This window comes from Zalophus californianus, chromosome 10 (genome assembly GCF_009762305.2).
Source record: "Zalophus californianus isolate mZalCal1 chromosome 10, mZalCal1.pri.v2, whole genome shotgun sequence".
Lineage (NCBI taxonomy): Eukaryota > Metazoa > Chordata > Mammalia > Carnivora > Otariidae > Zalophus > Zalophus californianus.
Genome location: NC_045604.1, coordinates 10410277 through 10436160, shown reverse-complemented (window position 1 = coordinate 10436160; position 25884 = coordinate 10410277). Strand labels below are relative to the sequence as shown.

General features: G+C 38.7%; 1 protein-coding gene and 1 pseudogene across 2 annotated transcripts in view; one reads left to right on the top strand and one right to left on the bottom strand.

The window, feature by feature from the left end:
- The window catches only part of TAF1A (TATA-box binding protein associated factor, RNA polymerase I subunit A), a 37228-nt gene that overhangs the window by 2186 nt on the left and 9158 nt on the right, over positions 1-25884 (bottom strand). Inside the window, exons 4-11 of one of the 2 annotated variants that reach the window (XM_027614238.1) lie at positions 18805-18918; positions 13293-13491; positions 8665-8795; positions 7361-7519; positions 4206-4272; positions 3189-3312; positions 925-1079; positions 319-412 (exon numbers count right to left, since the gene is read on the bottom strand). In XM_027614238.1, coding sequence (XP_027470039.1) covers positions 333-412; positions 925-1079; positions 3189-3312; positions 4206-4272; positions 7361-7519; positions 8665-8795; positions 13293-13491; positions 18805-18918 — 1029 coding nt within the window. In that variant the 3' untranslated portion in view covers positions 319-332. The remainder of the gene's footprint in view (positions 1-318; positions 413-924; positions 1080-3188; positions 3313-4205; positions 4273-7360; positions 7520-8664; positions 8796-13292; positions 13492-18804; positions 18919-25884) is intronic. The other variant, XM_027614237.2, reaches the window with a different exon arrangement.
- Positions 1190-1711, top strand: LOC113933746 (annotated as a pseudogene).

Genomic DNA, 25884 nt, shown 5'->3' with positions numbered 1-25884 from the left:
GGAAAATCAGCCCAGGTTTTCAGACTTTGCTCAAACACAGACACCTTTCGGTAACTGTACCGGCTGCCTCTATGCTCATAAGCAGTAGAAAATCACAGTCTGAAGCACACTTCTGTTCCTTGACGTGTGTCTAGAAATCTTACAATTGCTTTCATATTTATTTGTCCCCTTCCTCTGAGAAACTGGCATTTTATTGACCTTAGTAACCATCTGAAACACTCACTGAGAATACTAATTCCAAAATAGTACCAACCGTATCTAAAACCAAGCTGAAGAAGCTCTTTAGGACACTGAATTCTCTAGCAACAGACTGCTTACCTTTGCTTCATCTCTTAACAGACCCAGCGGCGGTGGCACAAAGCAGAGTTTTCACAGCCAAGATAGTCCACAGAGAAAAGATCAATTTCCCTTTCTTTCAAGAGGATTTTGAAATAAGTTATAGGAGGTATACTTTTTTTAAGGGGAGAAATGTTTCATCCTTATAGGAACAGACAGGTAATTATAATAGCAATTATACAACAATGAGGTCACCGAAGAGTATTTTTCTTTTTTTATTATTTTTCTTTTTTTTCTTTCTAATACTGTAAGGTAGATACCGTCAGTAAGCTTTCTATACAGTTGCTGTGAAACAGTCTGCATCCTCTATCTTAATTGGCCCCTAAAGATACTCAAGTTACAGCATAAAAACCAACCACCACAATCAACAAGATGAAATCACTGCTTCTAGTCCATGGACAGCCCTGACAAGCAGATCACCTGGCCCCAACTCAACATTCACTTTCCCATCTGCCAGTTATTTCTCCAGCCTCTGATGTCCTTGGGCAATTACCCAGTAAGCTGTGGCATGAGTGAACGGTCCACCCTTTGTAATTTCAAAATCATCCAAAAGCTATGTCTAGATAAGAAGAAAACAAAACCTTGTACCTTTTCCTAACAATATTCCAGCTACCAAAGCTTTCTCACAAGCCAATGCTTTATCCTCTTTCCAGTCGCTTTTTGCCCAAAAGGAGCTGAAGTGAAAGCCTGGCCACCAGTTTTTCCTGGAGTTCCACTCTTCTTGAACCCAGGCAAGGTGATTCCTAGAAAAGAAAAATGTCAAAAGGGAAGGTCAGTGATGGAGGTGGACCTATACTGCCAGAATTTGAACTTAAGAAGAGTCTGTGGAGTCCCTTTTCAGGCAGCCGGGAAGATGGCAGATGTTCAGACTGAGGCTGTCTACCAAAGCAGCCAACCATCTCTCAAAATGAGAAGAGGGTCCTGCTTGGAGGAACAGGCAAGGAGAAGCTCCTGCAATACTATAAAAACATCAGTCTGGGCTTCAAGATGCCCAAGGAGGCCACTGAGGGCACCTATACTGATAAGAAATGCCCCTTTACTGGTAACGTCTCCATCCACGGGCAGATTCTGTCTAGTGTGGTGACCAACCAAGATGAAGTTGCAGAGGACCACTGTCATCTGCTGAGACTACCTCCACTACACCCAAAAGTACAATTGCTTCAAGAAACGCCACAGGAACATGTCTGTGCACCTGTCCCCCCTGCTTCAGGGATGTCCAGATCGGTGACATGGTCACAGTGGGCAAGTACCAGTCCTCGAGCAAGACTGTGCTTCAACAGGGGCGCCTGGGTGGCTCAGTTGGTTAAGACTGTGCTTCAACATGCTCCAAGTCACAAAGGCCACTGGCACCAAGAAGCAATCCCAGAAATTCTGAGACATCTGTCCACACCCCCCACCCCAAATAGTTATTTTCCCAGTCGGGAAAAAAAAAAAAAAAGTCTGTGGAAAGATGACAAGGAAGATGTTCTAATTTCTGAGTGTGGCCATCCATGGTATAGCACATGCATGAAAGCAAATCCTTTTTAGTTCTTTGATTTCTGCTTTCCATTTCATTAAATAGCCAGTTCGGTACACACAGCGGTTAACAGCACACACCCTGAACTCAATATCCTGGATTTGAAAATCAGATCTTCCATTTACTATCTATGTGATCCTGGGCAAGTTCCTTAACTTCTCTGAGCCTCAATCTCTGTTAAGCTATTAACAGTCCCCATCTCACAGCATTGTTATTAGATTAAACAGGCCCAGGAGTATAGTGGTCTCATATAAAGCTCTTTGCATGTTGTCTGGTACTTAGTAAATGTTCAATAAATGTTAGCTATGATGATTATCACTTAAAAAATACTTTAAAACCTTACTTTATATGCTACAAAGAATTACTACTCAAATTAAGATGCCATTATTATACAAATACGTGAACACACAGGTTTGACAGTTGAACCCAGACAATGCTAAGTGTTTGTCAATAATTTAATTGAGCAAATACTTATTAGCACCCATGTGTCCCCGTGGCAGAACTTCTAGAGGTTTAAAAAACTGAGTAGTACATTTCTCTGCCTTCATGAATCTTGCAGTTAGTTGGGGTTTACATACTGCTATAGATGTGGAAAGTGGTTTATAGTTATCACACCAAAACCATTTTACAATCAGCCCTCTTCCATCTCCAAGGTCAGGTCAGATCTGAAGCCTGACACAAGTTCCCATCGATGATGAAGCTTCTAACCAATTAAGATGGATAGGATAAATAAATGAAACAACTTTGTCACAAAGTTAATCCCTTCCTCTCACAAAGTAAAAATGACCAGGACCACTCCTGCCGTCACTCGAAATGTGGCACTAATGATATCATGATCACAGGTATAGTTTCAGATATAGCTCACAATGGACTTAACAAATATTTGCTACGATGATCTTGAGGCCCTCAAAGCCCCACTGAAAATTACTGAAAAACAGCTGGAAGAAAAGCTGCTTCCTATGTGATCTTACAAGATGATGACACACAGATTACCAAGAGCTCTACAAAGAGTCTAGCGAAGAGTGGGAATGACCACTTTTTGCCATTATTTCCAACTTGAAAACGTACAACTTCCCTAATACTGCAGTGGTAAGGCACAGTACTTATTTTGACAGCATAAAAATCTTAATAGAATTTTTGTATGTTTTACTTGGGACTGTATTTTCTTGCTTCTGATGTACTCAGAACAGCTGAGGACACAGTTCAAGAAATCAAAAAAAAAAAAAAAAAAACCATAAGCAAAGAACTTTGTTTAAACATTGAGAGATTATCAGCTAAAGTACTGGGAAATTTTACTGATGCTGATCCAGTAATAAACACTGTGTCTTTTACTTACCCCATTAAAGTCTGTCTCAGATATTTTGCCAAATATTTCCAAGCAGTTATATTTTTAGTGCATCCAGCAAAATCTAAGACTCCAAATAATACCTCCAACCCCAGTTTATGGTGGTCTTCTTTTTCTGCAATGGGCACAACAATTAGAGCTTACACAAAGTACTGAAGTGCACAGGGCTAAAAATATATATATTATTGATAAAATACTACTGAGTTATAAGCCTTCTAGTTTGGTTAACAGTTTAAAATAACTCATTATGCTTATACTCTCCTGTGATAAATCTGAAAAATTCAGTAATTTAGTCCTGGCTAATGAAGTCAGAGTGGTGGGTCTGATTTCTATTTTTTTTTTTAAAGATTTTATTTATTTATTTGACAGAGAGAGACACAGTGAGAGAGGGAACGCAAGCAGGGGGAATGGCAGAGGGAGAAGCAGGCTTCCCAGTGAGAAGGGAGCCCAATGCGGGGCTCGATCCTAAAACCCCGGATCACGACCTGAGCCGAAGTGTCTCAGTCATTACCCGTCTGCCTTCAGTGGGTCTGATTTCTAAATGGGCTACATTCTACTGAGGGAGGACATTACTTAAAGAACCTGCTCTCTCTTCTAACATGAGAAGACTGACGTAGCCCTAGTACCTACTGGACTTAAGCTGACTTCCTTCTATGAAGAACTATGTTCTTTTCTATACCGAGCTGAAATGCAGTAGAGATTAAAACGAGGTGAATTATACAAATTGAAACCATTTTGCTTGTGCTACTACCTAATATTCTATAGCAGAGGTCAGCAAACTTTTCCTATAAAGGGACACATAGTAAATAGTTAAGCTTTGTGAGCCATATGGTCTTTGTCACAACTACACAACTCTGCTGTTGTAGTGCAAAAGCCATAGACAACACAAAAATGCTCCAAGAGAACTTGATTTATAAAAACAGGTGAGGAGTGGATTTGGCCCATGGGCCATAGTTTGCTAGTCTATAGCTTGTCTGCACAAAGAGATACAAAACAAAAACTATTTACCTGATTTCCTCAGTAACCTATGGAATTCTAACATCAGTTTATGAGATGGTACAATCTGATACAAAATCTGGAAGAAAAAATAATCTTGTAATTTTTATACATTTCAAAGGCATTTCTCAAATTTAATTTTCCTTTTTTTTTAAGATTTTATTTATTTATTTCACGGAGAGACACAGTGAGAGAGGGAATACAAGCAGGGGGAGTGGGAGAGGGAGAAGCAGGCCTCCCGTTGGGCAGGGAACTCAACTTGGGGCTCGATCCCAGGACCCTGGGATCATGACCTGAGCCGAAGGCAGACACTTAACAACTGAGCCACCCAGGCGCCCCTAATTTTACTTTCAAATAAAGTTCTTACTGTCTAATAATCCCTCAGTAAATGAATCAAGGATTTAAAAGATACTTTGCTTTCATCCAGTTTCAATTTGGGTATAGAAAGGTGTCCTGTGTAAAGCTTCCTTTAAAAAAATCCCTGTTAGGGGTGCTGTGGCTCAGTTGGTTAAGTGTCTGCCTTCGCCTGGGGTCATGATCTCAGGGTCCTGGGATGGAGCCACAAGTTGGGCTCCATGCTCAGTTGCGAGTCTGCTTCTCCCTCTCCCTCTCTGATCTCTCTTGCTCTCTCTCTCAAATAAATAAATAAAATCTTTAAAAACAAAAATCCCTGTTAATAACAAGAAAGTCAGTGGGGAGGGTAGGGGAAATAGATAAGAACTTTTTATTTACTCCTTAAATATTTTTATATTGTTTACCACACTTAAAAATTTCTTTTCAGAAACCAGGAAAAAAAAAAGCATCAAAATCACACACAAAAAAGACAATAAATATTTACTGATCACAAATATTTATATAAATCAAAAAGCCCAAAAGGGCAGGGGTGGCTATTTTGGAAGATTGTGTTCAGGGACACAGTACAGTAAGAGTATTCAAGAAAATATTTTTACCATTTTACACAATAGGGAGAAATTAAAGGTTTTTAATTCCTTCTTATTCATTTAAGAATAAGAAAGACTATTTTTATGAATATGTAAAACAGGATTTAAAGTAAAATTATATTTTTCATTTCAATATACTTCACATTAGAAATCAATTTATTCTGTCTGCTTGCTGGGGTCCTTTTGACCTAACACTGAAATTATTTCCTACAAAATGAAAAGTAAATTTTATTAATTACTCTTAATAGTTTAATAGTTTTTTTTTAAAGATTTTATTTATTTGAGAGAGAGAATGAGAGAGAGAGAGAGAGAGCGCGTGCACATGAGAGGGGGAGGGGCAGAGGGAGAAGCAGACTCCCTGCTGAGCAGGGAGCCCGATGCAGGACTTGATCCTGGGACTCCAGGATCATGACCTGAGCTGAAGGCAGTCGCTTAACCAACTGAGCCACCCAGGCACCCAATAGTTTAATAGTTTTTTAAGTGGAGATCAATCACAATCAATATACCAACATCAGAGTATTTTTACAACTTGGTTCCTATGAAATCACATTTGTCTTATGATTTAGGGAATTCTGCAAATGGCTCAATTCACTTAGGTTTTTAAAAACTTTTTATTGAAATACATGTAATAAAAATGTATACAAATGATGAGTGTGCCATTCAACATATTCTTACAAAGTTATATGCACTCATATATTTAGCACCCAGATCAAAAGTTAGAACATTATCAGAACGGTAGTAGTCTTTAGTTTTGGAGAATTCTTAGCCATTAACTCTTCAAATGCTAGTTTTGTTTGTTTACCTGCTTTTGCCCTGTTCTCTCTCCTCTCGCTGGAATTCCAATCACAACTATGTCAGACCTTAGCCAAGTCCTCTGTATACCCTTTCATCCTTTCTGCTTTCTGTGCTTTAGCCTATTTTCTATACAGTTCATTAACCTCCTTCTGCTATGTTCAATCAGCTATCAAGCCCATCTACTGAGTTCTTAGTTTCAAACATTGAATTTTTCAACAGGAAAACAGAATTTCCCTAAATCCATTTTGTCTTGAACATAATTAAGTGTTCAACATAGTTTTCTGTTACTTTTTTTTAAGATTGTGTTTTTAAGTAATCTACACCAACATGGGGCTTGAACCCACAACCCTGAAGTCAACAGTTGCATGCTCTACCGACTGTGTCAGCCAGGGGCCCCTGTTACATTTTTTAAAGTATTTTCAAAAATACCATTAGTGATTGACAATCTAAGTGAAGTCACCTTGATCTTTTGATATAACTCTCCTTAATATTTTGTTGTACAAATGGATAAAAAGAAATCTTGGACAATAAAATACCAACTTTAAAAATACTCTGCATTGAAATAAAGCCTGTTGAAAACTTTAAAATGTACAGTTTCCACATATGGAGTTTTGGTAGTGTCAATTTTGATAAACACCTAAGTATAGATTAGAGTTAATGGACTTTTTTAAGATTTTACTTTTAAGAAATCTCTACACCCAATGTGGGGCTCGAACTCACAACTCCAAGATCAAGAGTCGCACACTCCACCAACTGAGCCAGCCGGGTGCCCCAGCAAATGTACTTTTTAAAAGAAGATTAATAGATAAGAATTTTTCTTGGGGTCCTATCAGCTAAGCGTCTGACTCCTGATTTCGGTTCAGTCATGATCTCAGGGTCGTGAGATCGAGCCCCACATCAGGCTCCACACAGGGAGAGAGCCTCTCTCTCCCCACCCCACCCCTCTAAATAAATATCTAAAAAAAATTTTTTAAAGCATTCAAGTGTATACTTAAAATAAGTGTTTTACTCTATGTAAATTAAATTTCAATAAAGCTGATTTTCAAAAAATATCAAAGCAGAACTTTCCCACAAGGGCGGGATTTCCAAAATACTGATCCTCTGCCCTCAGCCTAACTTGGGCAGGGTGGTGGGGGAATGGCAGTGGAGTGTCACCCAGAGCCTGCAGCCTTGTATGTCCACCTCAGGGCACACACAGTCATTTGCTATGAATGCTAGAATTTGAAAGCTGGAATGGATGATCTAAGGATGTTTAAAAATTAACTTTTTTTTTTTTTTTTTTAGTAATCTCTACACCCAACACAGGGCTTGAACTCATGACCCTGAGGTCAAGAGTTTCATGCTCCACCAACTTAGCCGGCCAGACGCCCCTAAGAATGTTTTAAAGTAGATCCCCAACCTGATTCAAGCATTGAAGTAAACATTTTATACCTTAAGCACACTTATCAGTTTCTCTCTCGGTGCCTTCTCTCTCTTTAGAAAGTTGTATAAGTAGATATGAGCATTTGGATTCGATGGGAACTTTTCATCATAGGCATAATTGGTGAGTACCTCTCGGGCTCCATCTTGATCCCCATAGAATTCCAACATCTATATAAAATAAGTCATAATGTCTTAGCTAAATTCTGTAGAATAGCTGTATGAAAGATAATGCACAACTTAACTCTGTTGATGGGTACAAAAACTTATTAAAATGACAAATAGCACTTACTGTAAAAGGAACAACAGTAATGCCAGTTTTTGCTTTCACCAGCATATGTCACAACTCTATGGAACACAGACCACTTACAACAAAGCAACAAAGGCCTACGTGGGTTCCCATTTCTTCCTTATCACATGTTTGTTACTGAAAAATGCAGCAATTTCAACCAAGGAGCTATTCCTATAAGAAACGAAGTCCTCAAGGAGGGCACACTAACAAAGGAAGGAGACCATATGAGGCAACTAACCTCAGTGCCCGACACAACTTCAGCCACAAAAGGGGTACACGGGAACCAGAACTCCTTTCCTTTCATTCCCCCCCATACATGGGAATTCCCAGATTCACTGGCATGTGGTTTCAGAGATTATCTTTTGACAACGTAATGATCATGTTAGCATCCAGGAAACTTTCAAAAAGCCAATTATTTTGAAGATTTATTCCTGGTGCCCATGCCAAGGCTCCCTGTCCTTTTACACTGATCTCAGATGAGCCGGCACGGCACCCTAATGAACTGCCTAAAAGCCACTAGTCTTCATCCCATGTACTGTGACCCACTTTCAGATTTTTGTCCCCTGGTCTTCTCTATCCCCACCAAATTGTAAGATATCTCTCTTCTTTTCTTTTAAGATCAGTAAGAATAATATAGAATTAACATTTACAAACTATATGGATATTTATTTTACAAATATCTGACCATAACATGTTATCCAGTGGTGAAGAAAAAAAAAACAGTAACATTTACAGTGTATTAGTAAAATAAAAATTATTCAGACCAAAAAGAGACATATTCTCTCTTTTCAATTTTTAAAAAAAACTGTATTTATTTTAAGATTTTATCTTATGTAATCTCTATAACCAACGCGGAGCTCAAACTCACAACCCGGAGATCAAGAGTTGCATGTTCCACTGACTGAGCGAACCAGGCATCCCTCTTTTTTTAAAATAATTTTCTCCATTTAGTTACCTTCTGATCAATAAAGATAAGGCTTATAACAAAATGAAACTAATAAAACTTTATGAGAAGGCTACTTGCCTCTACATAACTCTTCACAAAAGGGTCCCAAACTCCAGGAGTTTGAATCAATGCACAAAGGTTTACAGATGTCTTCCAGCTGTGGTTGAGCATATTCTGGGATGCTGTGTTGTAAGCATAATCATCTTCATCTGTCCAGAGATAAAAGATTCTTAAAAAGTCATTCAGTATTGAGGACTTTCCTGATAGTAATAGCAATCAACAAACTATCCACAAGAAAAGTTCAGGCCTTAATGGCTTTGACAGTAAATTCTAACAAAGAATTCTAAAGAATAATTTATATTTAAATTATTTGTTATTATTAAATATTAAAAATTTAAAGAATAATACTAATTCTTCACAAACTCTCCATGCCCCCCACCCCCCCAACAAGACAGAATGGGAGGAAGTGCACACATGGGGAACTTTAAGAATGAATCTCGGTGGTAGCTACATGGATATTTGTTTTAAATTATTGATTTTATCACACATTTGTTTATACACTTTTTCTGCATGTTGTATTTCACAATCTTAAAGTTCTAAAAAGAAAGTCAGTCCTTCAAAAAAGACAGCTAATAGAAACAAAATATTTTTTATTTTTGGCCACTTTTGGGGAAAAAAAACCAGCTCTCCCCTCACCCCAAAAGGCACTGGTACTCTCTTCCCAGAGGACCAACTAAATAAATATCAATATGGACTTGGAAATGAGGTGATAAAGGGAAAGTAAAGAAACTATAAACAAACTATACAGAAAGAAATTTTAAAAGAAAAAAAAAGCAGACCTGAGTCAGAATAAATTGAGTGTGAATTTGCCATGGAAGGGGGTTTCCAGTCAGCAGGTACATCAAACCAACCAGGACAGGCCACAGCAACTGAGACAAATCCCAAGCCAACACTGAGCATACATGCATGTGTTATGTTCTCATGAGTTTGGTTATACAGAACTAGTCCTAACCTTTTTTTTCTTATTAAACAGACATTCAAGGTTAAAGATCATCTAAAGAGCTCCACATATTACCCCATCTTTATCTCTTCCTGCTACAGAACAAAGTGTCAGCTGCAGAAAGGTATTGAATCACCTACCCAGTGTAAATGCCAGGTTCCAACTGCTTTAACCATCAATGTTTGCTTGAGTTCTACCCAATCAGGTGCAAGAAAAAGGTAAATATTGACTTTAAAACTCATTTAATCAATATCAACAAGACTTTTTAATTTATTTTTATTTATTTTTTTAAAGATTTTATTTATTTATTTGTCAGAGAGAGAGAGCACAAGCAGGGGGAGTGGCAGGCAGAGGGAGAAGTAGACTCCCTGCTGAGCAAGGAGCCTGATGCAGGACTCAATCCCAGCACTCTGGGATCATGACCTGAGCTGAAGGCAGATGTTTAACCGACTGAGCCACTCAGGCGTTTTTTAAAAGAAATATTATACCAGGCACTATGGCAAGACTAACAAAAGACATAAGAGAGGTATGTGACCTCAGAAGACCAATTAGTCTAGAAGAAGAGATACAACATAAAATGGACATGAAAAAACTTAGGACAATTGAAAAACAAGTGATAAAGAGCTGAACGATATAGGCTGAACACGCAGCTAACATATAAGTGTTGTGGCATGGGAATGACCGGTCTAACGAGTCCTGCAGGGCAGACAGCATTGCAAATGGGGGGCAAGCTTATCATGATGAAGACAGTATTTCCGAAGTGTCCTGGGAGACATCCTACTCAGAAAGAGGGAAAGGAATTTTAGGATTAGTGAACCTCCATGCCCGTGAGACAAAGGAAATACTACTTCCCACATCAGGATAATAAGGAATCACTGCTTATACTTATGAGCCAATATATGCAGGGACTGAGATTTGGATGGGGGATGAGAAAATTAAAAGGGTTAATCCTAGAGAAGCTATGGAGAAAAACTATACAAGGGAAGGAAGATGCAGAGAATCAAACAAAAACCTGTGGGGAGGAGAGGACACTACCACCACTGGAAGTAAGAGAGGGAACTGGGAAGTACGGACACACAGCCAATTCCTGGTGTGGTCAATAAAGAAGACTATCTGTTCTGATCTTTGTACAGAAATAAAACAATTTTACCTTGCCCTATTCTCTAAACATTTTATTCTGATGAGTAATATTATAAAACAGGGGCGCCTGGCTGGCTCAGTCAGAAGGGCATGCAACTCTTGATCTCAGGGTCGTGGGTTCAAGCCCCACATTGAGTGCAGAGATTACTTAAAAATAAATAAATAAACATCTTAAAAAAATTAGAAAACAAACTAAACTCCATTCTAAACACACAGGAAGAAATACTTATCATAGGCAATAATGTCTACTGAAAAAAATTTGTAACCTTAGAAATATTTTAAAAAGCAATAAATCTAAGATGGTAATGGACTTAATTTATAAATCATCTAATTTATGTCTGAAAAGTTTGATAAAAACCAATACTACAAAGGATGATCAAAAAGTTTACATCAATAGAAATGTCTGCTCTTTGAAGTATCTAGGAAGAACCGGGCTTGGAAATAAGGGAATGAGATTACTCCTTAAGATTCAGAGTGTCCCTTGCCCACTATTACCACTGTTGTTCAACATAGTACTAGAAGTCCTAGCCTCAGCAATCAGACAACAAAAGGAAATAAAAGGTATCTGAATCAGCAAAGAAGGTAAACTCTCACTCTTGGCAGATGACATGACAGTCTATGTGGAAAACCCAAAAGACTCCACGCCAAAATTGCTAGAACTCATACAGGAATTCAGCAAAGTGGCAGGACATAAAATGAATGCACAGAAATCAGTTGCATTTCTATAAATTAATGAGACAGACGAAAGCAAAATTAAGGAGTTGACCCCATTTACAATTGCACCAAAAACTGTAAGATACCTAGGAATAAATGCCTAACCAAAGAGGCAAAGGATCTGTACTCTGAAAACTATAGAACATTTATGAAAGAAGTTGAGGAAGACACAAAGAAATGGAAAAACATTCCATGCTCATGGATTGCAAGAACAAACATTGTGAAGATGTCAATGCTACCTAGAGCAACCTATACATTCAATGCAATCCCTATCAAAATACCATCAACTTTGTTCACAGAGCTGGAACAAACAATCCTAAAATTTGTATGGAACTAGAAATGACCCCAAATAGCCAAAGGAATGTTGAAAAAGAAAACCAAAGCTGGTGGCATCACAATTTTGGACTTCAAGCTCTATTACAAAGTTGTATCACCAAGACAGTACGGTACTGGCACAAAAACAGACACACAGATCAACGGAACAGAATACAGAACCCAGAAATGGACCCTCAACTCTATGGTCAACTAATCTTTGACAAAGCAGGAAAGAATATCCAATGGAAAAAAGACAGTCTCTTCAACAAATGGTGTTGGGAAAATTGGACAGCCACATGCAGAAGAATGAAACTGGACCATTTCCTTATGCCATACACAAAAATAGACTCAAAATGGATGAAAGACCTAAATGTAACACAGGAATCCATCAAAATCTTAGAGGAGAACACAGGCAGCAACCTCTGTGACCTCAGCCGCAGCAACTTCTTGCCAGACATGTCTCTAAATGCAAGGGAAGCAAGGGCAAAAATGAACTATTGGGACTTCATCAAGATAAAAAGCTTTTGCACAGCAAAGGAAACAGTCGATAAAACCAAAAGACAACTGACAAAATGGGAGAAGATATTTGCAAATGACATATCAGATAAAGGGCTAGTATCCAAAATCTATAAAGAACTTACCAAAGTCAACACCCAAAGAACAAATAAGCCAATCAAGAAATGGGCAGAAGACAGGAACAGGCATTTCTCCAAAGAAGACATACAAATGGCCAACAGATACATGAAAAAAATGCTCGACATCACTTGGCATCAGGGAAATACAAATCAAAACCACAAAGAGATACCACCTCACACCAGTCAGAATGGCTAAAATTAACAAGTCAGGAAACAACAGATGTTGGTGAGGATGCGGAGAAAGGGGAACCTCCTACACTGGTGGGAATGCAAGCTGGTGCAGCCACTCTGGAAAACAGTATGGAGTTTCCACAAGAAGTTGAAAACAGAGCTACCCTATGACCCAGCAATTGCACTACTGGGTATTTACCCCAGAGATACAAATGTAGGGATCCAAAGGGGCACCTGCACCCCAATGTTTATAGCAGCAATGTCCACAATAACCAAACTATGGAAAGAGCCCAGATGTCCATCGACAGATGAATGGATAAAGATGTGGTCTATATATACAATGGAATATTACTCAGCTACCAAAAAATGAAATCTTACCATTTGCAATGACGTGGATAGAACTAGAGAGTATTATACTAAGCGAAATAAGTCAGGCAGAGAAAGACAATTATCATACGATCTCACTCATGTGGAATTTAAGAAACAAAACAGAGGATAATAGGGGAAGGAAGGGAAAAATAAAACAAGATGAAATCAGAGAGGGAGACAAACCAAAAGAGACTCTTAATCATAGGAAACAAACTGAGGGTTGCTGGAGGGGAGAGAGGTGAGGGGATGGGGTAACTGGATGATATACTCTATGTTAATTAATTAAATTTAAGTTAAAAAAAAGATCTTGACTGTCCCTGTGATTCAGTCTCATTGCCACAAGTACAGTCTTCCTCACTCACCAAGCGTAGACAATTCCATTTTCTTTTTAGACCAAGTATAATACTGCAAAAGCCCTTTATAGGCCTGTATAAGGTTGATTAGCACTTCCTGGGAAGACGATTTTTCACCATATCTCCACGTCTCTGCATGACTGAGATTTCTGTTAGCATCTTCAAGCATTCCATGATGCAGAAGGTATAATGCATGTTGCAAGGAGATCTGCAACAATAAGAAAAAGCCCAAATAGGTCATTAGATATCCATTAATCCAAAAACTCAGTTAATATATATGATGGGCTAAGACCTTAGTAGGACACAGATGATATAACAACATTGTCTCTGTCATCAAAAATGTCAATTTAGCAAAGAGGAAAGATACAAAAATAATTAACATTATGTAAATGAGCTAAATTATATAAACTCAGTGAAACAAATGGGCTTTCAAGACAGATAGTCCTGGTTCGGATGCTACCTAAAGCTACAGAAAGCCGAGTATGTTACTTGCCCTTTGTGAGTCTTACAGGCTATATGGAACATTAACCCTTCGGAAGGCTGTTATGAGGATTAAATGAGATAATATTTGCATACCACCTAGTGCCTACTTTGGCCCATAGCAGGTGATTAATGTATTATTTTATACATGTCATATAAGCTCAGAGAAAACATCTTAAGGAGTACTAAAGAATGGCATTGGTTCAGATGGAAAAGCGAATGCCTGATACAGAAGCCGTAAGAAAAAATACACAAAGAATGAGCATCCCAAGTAGGGAGGACTAAGGAGGGGAATAATGGGAAGTACAGTTAATCATGTGAGTAGAGTCAGAGTTCAAGGCCTTCATCACAAACTATCACAACAATTTTTCAACTGGTCTCTCCAATCCTGCCCCCACTACAATCCACCTTCCATGTGGCTGCCAAAGATATCTCATTTGTATAAAACCCCTCAATGGTTCCCACTGCCTACAGAATAAAATCTAAGTTCCTTGGGGATGGCACAGAGGGCCCGGCCGACTTCCCCTGGCTTCTACCCAATTAACTTTTAGACGAAAAGCACTGGATACAGGGCTATCAAACTCTCATCAAGCCTGCCATTCCTGTCCACCCTCTTGCCTAAAACGCCCAGTGAATACCCACTCGCTTTTGCAGACTCATCTGAAGCATCACTTCTTTCCCTGACTCCCCTACTCATTCACTCCCAACACTCTCCAATTCCAGAGAGCTGACCATTCCCCTCCTTTGCCTTCTCACTGTATCTGGTGTTTCTACTCGGGTACCCGTAATAATGTATGTTCCTGTCTCCATCTGTGGCAAGGTCTAGTCTAGGACATTAGCTGGAAAATAGCAGTAAGTGGTTTTTTTTTAATTATCAACAAGAAATGTTTTACTGGCTATCTTAATTATCACCCTCAGACTCTGGAGTGTGAAATAAGATTTCTTTCAGGTTTCTTCACTTCAACTGAATAGATTCAATGGGCTTAAAAGAACCCAACCAATAATTTAGTTAAAATTCGACCTTCCCTCCCCAATCAAATGGCTACCCAGTTTCTTCTTGAAAGAGAAGGGAGCACACACCGAGACAGGACACTCCTTTTTCCAACTGTTCAGTTGGAAAGTTCTTCCTTACGCAGAACCATAAGCTGCTTCCATTTAAATTTCACTCATAGTAGACCTGGGTTACCAGAGAATAAGATCCTAAGGGAGCACCTGGCACATAAATAGAAACTCAGAAAATTTTTTCTAATAAGAATCCTAAACTGGGGAAAATCTTTTTTTTTTCAAAATAAGAAAGCAGTGAGAATGTAAAAGGGTGCAAAGTTAAATGTAGAGTTATCTTTGTACATTTTATATTTACTTATATATACATTTTTTATCATTTTATATGTATAAAACATGACCCAACAACTCTACTCCTAAGTATATACTAAAAGGAATTCAAAACACGGACTCAAACAGATACTTGTAGACCAATGTTCACTGTGGCATTATTCAAAACAGCCAAAAGGTGGAAACAACCCAACAACAGATGCATAAACAAAATGTGATAGGTACATACAATAGAATGCTAATGAGTCAGAAAAGGCCATAAAAAGTTCTAATACATGCCACGATATAAATATATCTTGAAAACATTATGATAAGTGAAATAAGCTAAACACAATGGATCTAATACCATGTGATTCCACTTACATAAAATATCTAGAATAGGTAAATTCATAGAACGAGAATAGATTAGGTTACCAGGGGCTGGGAAGACGGAATGGGGAGTAATTGCTTAATGGGTAAAGAGCTTACATTTGGGATGATGAAAAAGTTTTGGAAATGCTGGTGATGGCTGCACAACACGGTGAATGTTATTAATGCCATTGAATTGTACACTTACACTGGTTAAAATAACGTATTTTATGTTGCATATATTTTACCACGATAAAAAAATTAGAAAAGAGGAAAAATCAAAACAAAACAGGGGCGCCTGGGTGGCTCAGTCGTTAAGCATCTGCCTTCGGCTCAGGTCATGATCCTGGGGTCCTGGGATCGAGCCCCGCGTCAGGCTCCCTGCTCGGCGGGAAGCCTGCTTCTCCCTCTCCCACTCCCCCTGCTTGTGTTCCCTCTCTCGCTGTCTCTCTGTCAAATAAATAAATAAAATCTTTAAAAACAAAACAAAAAAAGAACCACAGAGTAAATATTATAGTTTTGCAGGCCATATGGTCTCTGTCACAACTACTCAACTCTGTCATCTGTCATGCCGAAAGCAGCAGCTGTGACAATGAAATGAATGGGTGTGGCTGTGTTTCAATAACTTTATTTAGAGATATTGAAAAAAATTAAAAAGCAAAGCATTTTAAAACTTATTGAAAAACTCCTCTTTCAGGCAAATATATACCACAGAGAGGGAGATACCTAACATTCTGGAAACATCTCAATGTTTTTGGATGAGACTTTAATAAAAAAACAGCTGGAGAGGGGCGCACCTGGGTGGCTCAGTCGTTAAGCGTCTGCCTTCAGCTCAGGTCATGATCCCAGGGTCCTGGGATCAAGCCCCGCATCAGGCTCCCTGCTCAGTGGGAAGCCTGCTTCTCCCTCTCCCACTCCCCCTGCTTGTGTTCCCTCTCTCTCTGTCTCTCTCTCTCTCTCTAATAAATAAATAAAAAATATTAACACATTTTTATGAATGGATTAGAGAGTTAATATTGCTAAAATGTCCATACTACCCAAAGCCATCTATAAAGTCAATGTAATCCTGTCAACATTCCAGTTGTTGGAATTTTGGTATTTTGGTATTTTTCATCCTGTCAGCAAAGGTATTGAAAGTCTCCACGTTGCATTTTTCACAAAAACAGAAAAAAACAATCCTAAAGTTTGTATGGAACCACAAAAGACCCTGAATAGCCAAAGCAATCCTAAGAACAAAGCTAGAGGCATCACACTTCCTGATTCAAACTATATTATAAAGCTATAGTAATTAAAGCAGTATGGTGCTGGCATAACAACAGACACATAGATCAATGGAACAGAATCAAAAACCCAGAAATAAAACCACTCATCTATGGTCAACTAACATTTGACTAGGAAGCCAAGAATATTCAAGAGAGAAAAGACAGTCTCTTCAATAAAAGGTGATGGGCAAATTGGATATTCTCAAAATAATGAAATTGGTCCTCTATCTTATATTACTCACAAAAACTAACTCAAAATGAATCAAAGACTTAAATGTTAAGACATGAAACCATAAAACCCCAAGAAGAAAACACAGGAAAAAAGGTCCCTGACACTGGTCTTGGCAATGATTTTTTTTATATGACAACAAAAGCACAAGCAACAAAAGCAAAAATCAACAAATGGGACCATATTAACTTAAAAGGCTTCTATACAACAAGAGAAACAATCAACAAAATGAAAAGGTAGTCTATGGAATGGGAGAAAATATTTGCAAGTCAGATATCTGATATGGTATTAATATCCAAAATAAATAAAGACCTCATACAATTCCAAAGCAAAAAAACCCAGGAGTATCTGGCTGGTTCAGTCAGTGGAGCATGCAACTCTTGATCTCAGGGTTGTGAGTTTGAGCCCCATGACGGGTGTAGAGATTACTTAAATAAATAAAACCAAAAAAATATGTATTTTTTAAAACTACATTTTTAAACATTTTTAAAAAAAAATGGGCAGAGGACATGAATAGACATTTCTCCAAAGACACACAATTGCCCAACAAGTACATAAAAAGGTGTTCCACATCACCAGCCATGAGGGAAATGCAAATCAAAAACGGAATGAGCTACCATCTCGCATTTATCAGAATGGCTATTATCAAAACAAGAGATAGCAAATGGTGGCTAAGATGTGGAGAAAATGGAACCGTGTACCCTGTTGTTGAGAATGTAAATACAGCCACTATGGAAAACAGGATAGAGGTTTCTCAAAAAAACTAAAAGAACTACATATGATCCAGCAATTCCACTCCTGGGTCTACATCCAAAGGAAATGAAGTCACTATCTTAGAGATTTCTATACTCCCACGTTCACTGCAGCATTATTCACAATATCCAAGACTTGGAAACAGCTATGTGTCCATCTAATGGATGAATACATAAAATGTCATATATGTCTACATACACACATATGCACAATGGAAATATTATTCAATAATAAAAAAAGAAGGAAATCCTGCCATTTTGGTTAAAACGGATGGACTCTGAGGGCATTATGTTAAGTGAAATAAGTCAGAGAGAGACAAATACTGTATGATCTCACCATTTACCTGTGGAATCTAAAACCATCAAACTCAGAGAGAGCAGAATGGTGGCTGAGGGGTGGAGGAAATGGAGATGTAGGTCAAAGGGCACAAACTTTCAGTGAGAAGATGAGTAAGTTCCAGGGATCCAATGTACAAGATGGTAACCATAATGAGTAACACTGGATTGGATACTTGAAAGTTGCTATGAGAGTAGAGCTTTAATGTTCTCACCATAGCAACAACAACAAAGCGGTACTATGTGAGGTGAAGGATGTGTTAACTAACCTTATGTGGTAAACATTTCACAATATATACATGGATCAAATCATCACACTGTACGCCTTAAACTCACACAATGTTATATGTTGATTATTATCTTAATAAAGCTGGGGAAAAAACCCATTTTCACATATTTAAATTCCCAATTTGTTTTAGCTTTTTCCTTTTTCCCCAAAAGCACCAATTCCTAGAGAATGACTTAAGCAAATGACTGAAACGACTTAAGCAAAAATGTTAGAATTTGGCCCATCACCATAAAGAAGCACAAGGGCCATCACTCGAGGACTGGTTTTGGCAGCCAGAGATATACAAAGAGAAGGTATTTTGTCTCAGAGAACAAGGTAGGTAGCAGGAAATGGAGAAGCAAATGATTTTCACAACACAACTTCCTTTCAGCCTCTTTTATCTATCCAGGTGTCCCACCCTTTCCATATCTTTTACCTACCTTATTACTGAGACAAACAATTTCTTCAAAAAATGAACACTGCAAATGTAAATTCACAAAACCTGCATTCTCACCTTTAAGTAATTCAGGACACCAATATTTTTCATCCTGTCAGCAAAGGTATTGAAAGTCTCCACGTTGCTTTTGGGATGATAAAACAGAATTTCACTTCCGAGCTTCCAAATAATCTGTCAAAACAGAAATTACTAATAAAAATGTAAAACCCTGGGGCGCCTGGGTGGCTCAGTCGTTAAGCGTTTGCCTTCGGCTCAGGTCATGATCTCAGGGTCCTGGAATCAGGCCCCACAACGGGCTCCCTGCTCGGCGGGAAGTCTGCTTCTCCCTCTCCCACTCCCCCTGCTTGTGTTCCCTCTCTCGCTGTGTCTCTATCTGTCAAATAAATAAATAAAATCTTTAAAAAAAAAAATGTAAAACCCTTGCCTTAAGAAATTTCTAAGAATGCTATTTTTTTCTTACAACCTGTAATTCATTTTCCTAGATACCACTACTGTCAACATTTTGTGTTTCTCATTTCACCCAGTAAAACTAAATATTACATCATATGTGATAAAGTTTTTTCCATCCATTAAATTAAAATACCAGATGGTTGTACTAGTGCCATGTTAAAGTTTGTAGTCTAAAGAAGGTAGGAAGTTAGGATCCGTATTGAAGATAGAATTTTTTAATTAGTATATGGGCAAATATATTAAAGTCAGAAAACTTGGTTTCTATTAACACTGGCTTCTTCACTGTTCTTGTCTCATCTTTATTATCCACAAAATGACAGCAATGGACTAGATGTTTCCTGAGATCCATCAAGCTCGGTAACTCTTGACTATATTTAATCTATATTTAGAACTCCAACTTAAAATTTGTTTTCAACTACAGTCAAATTTTAATATATTTTCTCCCCAGAGCACCAAAACTGTGGTGACAGAACTTGGCCCCTTTCTTTTTCACGGGACTGAACCTATTCCCCTCACCCCAATTTAAAGTATTACGTTTTTTTAAAGATTTTATTTATTTATTTGACAGAGAGAGAGAGAGCGTGAGAGAGCACAAGCAGGGGGAGGGGAAGAGGCAGAAGGACAAGCAGGCTCCCCGCTGAGCAGAGAGCCCGATGCAGAGCTCATCTCAAGACCCTGGGATCATGACCTGAGCCGAAGGCAGATGCTTAACCGACTGAGCCACCAAGGTGTCCCAAGAATCTATATTTTCAAAAAGCCCTAGCTAATTCAAAAAGGCAGACAGGGGTGCCTGGGTGGCTCAGTTGGTTAAGTGGCTGACTGGCTCAGGTCGTGGTCTCAGGGTCCTGGGATGGAGCCCCCTGTCGGACTCTGCACTCAGCGGGGAGTCTGCTTCTCCCTCTCCCTCTGCCCTGACCCCCATTTGTGCTCTCTCCCTCTTTCTCTCTAATAAATAAATAAAATCTTTAAAAAAGAGGCAGACAAGTGTCTGAAAACCAATGATTCAAATCCTTCATTTTATAACACAAATTTTGAACAGAAAGAACATATAACTTGTCCAGTGTTTTATAGATGCACATAGCTTTGTCCATAAACTTAATTTTCAACCAATAGTTAAATATTCTTCACTCAGATTTTTTTTTTTGGCTCTACTAAATACCAAATGGTACAATGCTTATTCATGTGAAGTTATTTATGGATAAACTGTATTTTACTGAACAAATATAAAAGTATATGTCAGGCCCTGTTCTAGATCCCTCCCCTCATGAAATTTACATTATATTATAGAGAGACAGACAATAACCAAGAAACAGAATAATTAAATTGCAAGTATTGTGGGAAAAGAATGGACCAGGCGAAGGAGATCAGGAGTGACAGCTGGAAAGTGAAGGGGGGTGGTATGGAGTTGCAATTTTAAAAAGTCACCACGGGCCTCAATGAAAATGAGACTTAGTGGATAACCATAGTGATATCTGAAGAAAGATCTTTCCAAGTAAGGCAAAGGCAATTAGGCAAAAGTACATATGGCCCATTCAAGCAAGAACAAAGAGCTAGTGAGGTTGGAGGAAAAAACCAAAACAAGTATCTGAGTAATAGGAAATGAGGTTAGAGAGGTCAAAGGGGGAAAGGGAGTGAGCAGACCATACAGAACTTGCAGGCAATCATAAGGACGCTGGCTGTCACTCTGAGTGAAATGGAAAGTCATTACAGCTTTCAGCACAGAAGTGACATGATATGACTTGTGTTTTAAAAGGATCATGTTGCAACCTTAGTCACTGGGGAAATACAAATCAAAAACCACAATGAGATACCATTCCATAACCACTAGGACAGCTATAATCAGAAAGACAGACAATAACAAAAGTTGGCAAGGATGTGGAAGAATTGGAACCCTCACAGATTGCTGGTGGGAATGTAATATGGTGCAGCCACTTTGGAAAACAATCTGGTAGTTCCTTAAGAGGTTAAATACAGTTACCATACAAGCCAGCCCTCCACTTCTAGGTACATACCCAAGAGAAATTTCAACAAACATCCCTAACAAAAACACGTATGTAAATGTTCATAGCAGCATTATTCATAATAACCAAAAAGTGCAAACAACCCAATGTGTAACAACTTATGTAGTGATGCATAAAATGTGATGAAATATTACTTTGCAATAAAAAGGAATGAAGTACTGGGACATCTGGGTGGCTCAGTCAGTTGAGCGTCTGACCCCTGGTTTCTGCTCAGGTCATGATCTCAGAGTCATGAAGTTGAGCCGCACATTGGGCTCTGTGCTCAGTAGAGAGTCTGCTTGTCTCTCTTCTTCCCCCCTTTGCCCCTCCCCACTGCATGCACACATGCTCTCTCCCTCTCTCAGAAATAAATTAAAAAAAAAAAAAAAAAAAAAGGAATGAAGTACTAATACATACTACAATAAGGCTAAACTTGAAAACATTATGTTCGGAGGAAAGAAGTCATGCACAAAGGCCATATATGATAAAATTCACTTATATGGAATATCCAGAATAGAAAGTAGATTACTGGTTGCCAGGGGCTGGGGATTGGGGTGAGGAGGGGCGGAACAGCAAGTGACTTCAAGTGGGCACAAGGCTGTTTTGGGGGCGGGGGAGCAAAAATGTTTGAAATTTAGACTGTGGTAATTGTTGCACATCTCTGTGCATATGTGAAAAAATATTGAATTGTACAATTTAAATATGTGAACTGTATGGTGTGTTAATTATAAAACTATTTTTTTTAAAGGATCACCCTGGTTTGCTATGTTGAAAAGAGACTAGGGGTGCAGGAGGGCAAACAGTCATCTAAGTGAGGGGACAGTGGCTTGGATCAATGTGGAGCAAGCAATTCAGGTGGTGAGACGTATTCAGACTGAATTTTTTTTTTTTTAATTTATTTGAGAGAGAGAGCAAGAGAGAGAGAGTGCATGAGTTGGGGAGGGGCAGAGGGAAAGGGACAAGCCAAGCGAGGAGCCCAACGTGTGGCTCAATCCCAGGTCCCCAGGATCATGATGTGAGCCGAAGTCAGATGCTTAACCAACCGAACCAGCCAGGCGCCCCGAGACTGAATTTCGAATGTAGAGCCAAAAGGACTTCTTCATGGTTTGATACAGGTTATGAAAGAAAGAGAACTTCAGAGTCTGGCCCCAGGGTTTAGATAATAAAATAACCATCACCTCGATTATAAAGATACTAGCTGGGCTTGCAAAAAGCATGGAAGATATTAGAGAAACCCTTTCTGGAGAAATAAAAGAACTAAAATCTAACCAAGCCGAAATCAAAAAGGCTATTAATGAGGTGCAATCAAAAATGGAGGCTCTAACTGCTAGGATAAATGAGGCAGAAGAGAGAATCAGTGATACAGACCAAATGATGGAAAATAAAGAAGCTGAGAAAAAGAGAGATAAACAACTACTGGATCATGAGAGCAGAATTGGAGAGATAAGTGATACCATAAGATGAAACAATATTAGAATAATTGGGATCCCAGAAGAAGAGAGAGAGGGGCAGAAGGTATATTGGAGCAAATTATAGCAGAGAACTTCCCTAATGTGGGGAAGGAAACAGGCATCAAAATCCAGGAGGCACAGAGAACCCCTCTCAAAATCAATAAAAATAGGTCAACACCCCGACATTTAACACTAAAACTTACGAGTCTCAGAGACAAAGAGAACATCCTGAAAGCAGCTCGGGAGAAGAGATCTGTAACCTACAATGGTAGAAACATTAGATTGGCAACAGACTATCCACAGAGACCTGGCAGGCCAGAAAGGACTGGCATGATATATTCAGAGCACTAAAAGAGAAAAATATGCAGCCAAGAATAGTATATCCAGCTACGCTCTCACTGAAAATAGAAGGAGAAAGAAAAACCTTCCAGGACAGGACACCTGGGTAGCTCAGATGGTTAAACATCTGCCTTCGGCTCAGGTCATGGTCCCAGGGTCCTGGGATCAAGTTCCGCACCGGGTTCCCTGCTCCTTGGGAGCCTGCTTCTCCCTCTGCTTCTCTATCTCTCTCTCTCCCTCTGTCTCTCATGAATAAATAAATAAAATCTTAAAAAAAAAAAACAAACCTTCCAGGACAAACAAAAACTAAAGGAATTTACTAACACAAAACCAACCCTACAAGAAATATTGAAAGGGGTCCTCTAAGCAAAGAGAGAGCCTAAAAGTAACATAGACCAGAAAGGAACGCAGACAATATACAATAACAGTCACCTTACAGGCAATACAATGGCACTAAATTCATATCTTTCAATAGCTATCCTGAATGCAAATGGGCTAAATGCCCCAATCAAAATACACAGGCTATCAGATTGGATAAAAAAAAACAAGACCCATTGATATGTTGTCTGCAAGAGACTCATTTTAGACCCAAAGACACCACCAGATTGAAAGTGAGGGGGTGGAAAACCATTTACCATGCTAATGGACATCAAAAGAAAGCTGGGGTGGCAATCCTTATACCAGACAAATTAGATTTTTTTTTAAAGATTTTATTTATTTGAGAGAGAGAGAATGAGATAGAGAGAGAGCATGAGAGGGGAGACGGTCAGAGGGAGAAGCAGACTCCCTGCTGAGCAGGGAGCCCGATGTGGGACTCAATCCCGGGACTCCAGGATCATGACCTGAGCCGAAGGCAGTCGCTTAACCAACTGAGCCACCCAGGTGCCCCAGACAAATTAGATTTTAAACCAAAGACTGTAATAAGAGATGAGGAAAGACACTACATCCTACTTAAAGAGTCTATCCAACAAGAAGATTTAACAATTATAAGTATTAATGCCCATAACATGGGAGCAGCCAATTATATAAGCCAATTAATAACAAAAGCAAAGAAACACATCGACAACAATACAATAATAGTAGGGGACTTTAACACTCCCCCTCACTGAAATGGACAGATCATCTAAGCAAAAGATCAATAAGGAAATAAAGACTTTAAATGACACACTGGACCAAATGGACTTCACAGATATATTCAGAACATTCCATCCCAAAGCAAAAGAATACACATTCTACTCTAGTGCCCATGGAACATTCTCCAGAATAGATCACATCCTAGGTCACAAATCAGGTCTCAACCAGTACCAAAAGACTGGGATCATTCCCTGCATATTTTCGGACCACAATGCTTTGAAACTAGAACTCAATCACAAGAGGAAAGTCGGAAAGAACTCAAATACATGGAGGCTAAAGAGCATCCTACCAAAGAATGAATGGGTCAACCAGGAAATTAAAGAATTAAAAAAAACTCATGCAAACCAATGAAAATGAAAACATAACTGTTCAAAATCTTTGGGACACAGCAAAGGCAGTCCTAAGAGGAAAGTATATAGCAATACAAGCCTTTCGCAAGAAACAAAGAAAGGTCTCAAATACACAATGTAACCCTACACCTAAAGAAGTTGGAGAAAGAACAGCAAATAAAGCCTAAACCCAGCAGGAGAAGAGAAATAATAAAGATCAGAGCAGAAATCAATGAAATAGAAACCAAAAGAACAGTAGAAGAGATCAACGAAACTAGGAGCTGGTTCTTTAAAAGAATTAATAAGATTGATAAACTCCTGGCCAGACTTACTAAAAAGAAAAGAGAAATGACCCAAATCAACAAAATCATGAATGAAAGAGGAGATATCACAACCAACACCAAAGAAATACAAACAATTATAAGAACATATGATGAGCAACTCTATGGCAGCAAATTAGATAATCTGGAAGAAATGGATGCATTCCTAGAGATGTATCAACTACCAAAACTGAACCAGGAAGAAATAGAAAACCTGAACAGACCTATAACCACTAAGGAAATTGAAGCAGTCATCAAAAACCTCCCAACAAACAAGAGCCCAGGGCCACATGGCTTCCCAGGGGACTTCTACCAAACATTTAAAGAAGAATTAATACCTATTCTTCTGAAACTGTTCCAAAAAATAGAAATGGAAAGAAAACTTCCAAACTCCTTTTATGAGGCCACCATTACCTTGATCCCAAAACCAGACAAAGACCCTATCAGAAAGAATTACAGACCAATATCCCTGATGAACATCACCAAATACTAGCCAATAGGATCCAACAGTACATTAAAAGGATTATTCACCTCAACCAAGTGGGATTTATCCCTGGGCTGCAAGGTTGGTTCAACATCCACAAATCGATCAATGTGATACAATACATTAATAAAAGAAAGAACAAGAACCACATGATCCTCTCAATAGATGCAGAAAAAGCACAGTATCCTTTCTTGATCAAAACTCTTCAGAGTATAGGGATAGAGAGTACATACTTCAATATCATAAAACCCATCTATGAAAAACCCACAGTGAATATCATTCTCAATGGGGAAAAACTGAGAGCTTTTCCCCTAAGGTCAGGAACACGGCAGGGATGTCCACTATCACCACTGCTATTCAACATAGTATTAGAAGTCCTAGCCTCAGCAATTAGACAACAAAAAGAAATAAAAGGCATCTGAGTCAGCAAAGAAGAAGTCAAACTCTCATTCTTTGCAGATGATATGATACTTTATGTGGAAAACCCAAAAGACTCCACCCCAAAACTGCTAGAACTCATACAGGAATTCAGTCAAGTGGCAGGATATAAAATCAAGGCACAGAAATCAGTGGCATTCCTATACACCAACAACAAGACAGAAGAGAGACAAATCAAGGAGTCGATCCCAT